General features: G+C 45.0%; 2 protein-coding genes across 2 annotated transcripts in view; both read left to right on the top strand.

The window, feature by feature from the left end:
• The first annotated feature begins 3,299 nt into the window (after positions 1–3,299).
• Positions 3,300–3,995, top strand: part of LOC103392269 (SH3 domain-containing RING finger protein 3) — a 90,602-nt gene continuing 89,906 nt past the window's right edge. Inside the window, exon 1 of the mRNA XM_025063957.1 lies at positions 3,300–3,588. The gene's annotated coding sequence lies outside the window, so the exon portion shown is untranslated. The remainder of the gene's footprint in view (positions 3,589–3,995) is intronic.
• Positions 3,557–3,995, top strand: part of LOC103392270 (SH3 domain-containing RING finger protein 3-like) — a 1,594-nt gene continuing 1,155 nt past the window's right edge. Inside the window, exon 1 of the mRNA XM_025063723.1 lies at positions 3,557–3,968. Coding sequence (XP_024919491.1) covers positions 3,589–3,968 — 380 coding nt within the window. The 5' untranslated portion in view covers positions 3,557–3,588. The remainder of the gene's footprint in view (positions 3,969–3,995) is intronic.

The raw sequence follows: 3,995 nt of genomic DNA, 5'->3' as shown, positions 1-3,995 counted from the left end.
AACTGTAAGAATGAAATGGATTAGTTGACGGAGATGAAGCTTCAGGAGGGAAAATAAGAAAGGCCTGAGGAGGTGATTCATGGACATAGTGAAGGAGGACGTGAAGGACATGAAGGACAAAAGAGGAGCAAACCAGTTTCTCTGCCAGTCCCTGAAAGTAGCATGAAAAAAGACAGAAATACTGCAGTACTTGTACTTTCCATTACACAGTACCCCCCCCCCCCTCTAATTGGAACATCTACTGTTAGACCAACACCATTCACCTTTGACCTGGTGCTTTTGTCAACAGTGGTCCGACTTGGAGCGCCAACAATGGGCGGATTAAAGGGATTTCTTTTTTTTTTTTAATAGTGTATTCATTTCATCTCCCTGTTGTTTTCTACTAATTTCAAATCACTGGTGGTGGAGGAGGGTTTTAAGCAGATGAAACACTACGACATGAGGGGCTGTGATGAAGAAAGACGCTGTGAGGACGGGCCCGGTGCCAGGACTAATGAGCTGCTGGGTTCACAGTGGCTCTGCTGCGTTCTGTCTGATGTGTTTAGGACTCACTGACCAAAACTGTAGGGACTTGGACACTCACTGAAGCCCAGAGGAAGCTGATTTTACTACATTTTTTATGCAGTGACTTGAAACACTCGAGACTCGACTCCACTTTGTCTTCAGAGACCCAGACTTTGACCAGTAGCCCCTGGGCTTTAAATCTGATTTAAGTCTTTTTTTATTTTTTCTTTAACTTTGACTTGAATTTGAATCATGAGGGACTCAAGTTAGACTGAATTTTAAGAAACTTTTTCTTGAGAAAGACTTTGTTTAACATGTCAAATGTCTGAGAGGATTCATCACACTTATGCTGATGTGTTGATCTCGTGATCCACAAAGTGGTGGTTCGCGGGCTGGATGTAGACCTCAGGCCCACCATTTCAGGGACACTAAGCTTTTTAGACTTGACCCAAACAATGAAGGTCCAAGTCGAACTCCACTTTAACTTTTGCTTTGTGTCTACAATTTTTTAGAATTAAAGCCTTAAAAACTTAAGTGAGCACAAACCTCTGACACTCAACCCACCGTTAGCCGTGGATGGTTTAAACGTACTTATGAATATATACTGTAATTTTAACAGTACCTTAGAAACAATGTTTATAAATCTCTGTACAGAATAATTGAAACATCCTTTTACTGTGCAGACATTTATTTTCTCCCTTTAGAAACTTGGTCGTCGTCCTGCTCCTCGTTGTCGTTCCCGTCCATGAACCTTGTAACACTTTCAGATTCCTCGCTTTGAGACGTGTTGTTTCCTCCTCATCCTCCTCCTTTATATGGGTCTAAACAGGTTGCTCTTAAGGGTCCATTTACCAGCACGTTAGTCTGAGTTCAGTTCAGTCTCCAAACCTTTTTTTTTTTTTTTTTGGCACAGCCTTTAGCTGTCACTCACTCTCTCTGACTGAGGCTTTACTGTAGAATTTACAGCACGCCGTACAACAGTTCAGCGCTGCGGTGTCTGCTCACCACATGCTCTTCTTCCTCCTCTGCTTTTTCACCATGGGTGGTAAATAATGCCCCCCCGCCCCCCTCACAGGAAGGCGTCACTGTGTCACAAACACACCAAGACACACATACACACATACATTTGCTTTAAACACTCCCTCTATCCCTCTGGATCTAAATAGGAGAGCAGAGCAGGTCTGGACAGGTGGGAATACAAGACGAGCCAAGAGTCGTAACACAAGTACACACACACACACACACAGAGAGAGAGAGAGAGAGAGAGAGAGAGAGAGGAAGACTTGCAACTATTCTTCTGAGGACTTTGCATTAACTCCCACTGATTTTTGCAGCCTTCTAATCATTACTTCTAATCATTAGCTAACTCTACCATTGTCTTGAATTTAATTCCTATCTTCATCCCAAATTTAACCAGAGACGATGAAGACATGAAGCTGGGACAAGGTTTTGGTCTCCTAAAAGACTACAGGTAGTATTTAAAAAGTAGTAGTAGTATTTAGTATTTAAAAATATATATATATATATACTGTATATTAAATGTATTCTTTTTTACATACATACATACATATGTATATATGTGTAACTATTGATTGATACCATATGTTTCACTGAGGCGTCAGAACAGTCTATTTGTAAGATTTCGCTTATACTCAACAATGGCCACAAGGTGGCACCAAAGCCACGCGTGCCACTATTTTCGCAGCTGAACGTAGTTTCTGATAGAATTAAAAAAATAAAGGCTGTTTTTCACAAGTCAGGGTGACAGAATGGTGAATCTCACTAACTGATCCTAATCTAAGGTTGCTTGTTCCTCATTATCGACAATTATCGACTTTAAAAATCGGCCTTAACGGTGTGAAAACGGACGATTTTGTGAAACGTGAAACAGAGGTGTGACACTGGCACTTTTTTTAACCTGTGAATGTGAAGGTGTCAGAGAAGAGCAATCCTGTGCAGCCTGGTAAAAACTGAGCCACTCGGATTGTTAATAATTACGCTGGTTGTGAAATATATATTTATGCAAGCAGAAGAAAAGTTCACAACACAACCTCTACTGTTAGAATATAAACACAACATTTAAAAAATGTCAAAATTGAAAACACTTAGTCACGCTGTTATTTCTTACATTTATTGCATATTTGTTTCATGCACAAATGCATTTTTAATTATATTCACAAATGAAGTTCAATAAGTGGTAACAAAAAAAAGGAATTTAGTCAAACTTGTCATTATAACTGAATATTGATGTTGCTGATGATAATTAATTGATGATGTCACGTGGCAGGATTCCAATTGGTCGAGCTGTCAATCACACGTAGTGTCCAATCACACTGACCATCCCACGAATCTGGTTACTTTTATTGGTGTAAAGTTCTTTTCTCGTTTACACATTGTGCATTATTATCATTATTATCATTATTTATTTTATTTTTTTTGCAAACGCATTGTGTGCTATTATGTCAAACTATGTTTCTTTTTTATTTTTATTTTATTTTTAGGGGGAAGAGGGAGTCGGGGGTCGGATGGGGTTGTCCCAGTGCACCAGACAGGCTAGGACCGCCACTGCACCAGGGTTCTGCCTCATTAGGACCAGGCTTTGGACCACTTCAAGGGTCCAACGGTCCTGAAGAATTAGTCACGATTCCAACGTGGTCCTAAAATGGAAAACACATACAAACAGTACACGGACGCGCACGCGCACACACTCACACTCACACTGTGCACTGCAATAGTATTGTTTGCACGTATGATGGTGATGATGAGAGCGTGACCTCACTGCACACACTCACACTGCTGGAGAGAGAGCGAGGGGGAGAGAGAGGGGGAGAGAGAGAGGGAGGCTCTGGGAGAGAGAGAGAGACAGAGGGACAGAGAGGTACACAGAAACACGCTGTGGGAGACACGGAACAGCGCAGAACATTCTCAACAAAGTGGTAAGTGTTCGGTCCACGGAGGGACACCGTCGTGGCTCGCCCGTGTTCCCTCGGCTCCGCTGCCCCAGAATGCTCGGTGCTACCGGTTCATTCCTGCCGTACCCGAAGCATTCGCTGCCGCGGCGTCCCCACGGATACTGAAGCCCAGATGCTCACCCTCTCCGGCGACATGGACGACTCTTCGTCGCTGCTGGATCTGCTGGAGTGCTCGGTGTGCCTGGAGCGCCTGGACACCACGGCCAAGGTGCTGCCGTGCCAGCACACCTTCTGCCGCCGCTGCCTGGAGAACATTATCAGCTCTCGTAACGAGCTGCGGTGCCCGGAGTGCCGCATCTTAGTGGACTGCGGGGTGGACGACCTGCCCGCCAACATCCTCCTGGTTCGGCTTCTGGACGGAATCAAGCAGCGGCCTCAGCGAGGGAATGGAGGAGGAGGAGGAGGAGGCAAGCAGTGCGCGGCCGCCGGCTCGCTGCAGGGGTACGCGGCCGGGCTGTCCGCTTCTCCCCCGGGCCGTGCGGCCCGAGAGGCGCCCCCGGCCACCCGGGGGGGCCCCCG

Source organism: Cynoglossus semilaevis, chromosome 16 (genome assembly GCF_000523025.1).
Source record: "Cynoglossus semilaevis isolate Cse_v1.0 chromosome 16, Cse_v1.0, whole genome shotgun sequence".
NCBI classification, from domain to species: domain Eukaryota; kingdom Metazoa; phylum Chordata; class Actinopteri; order Pleuronectiformes; family Cynoglossidae; genus Cynoglossus; species Cynoglossus semilaevis.
The sequence above is the reverse complement of the archived record's forward strand: the minus strand, read 5'-3'. Positions and strand labels throughout refer to the sequence as shown.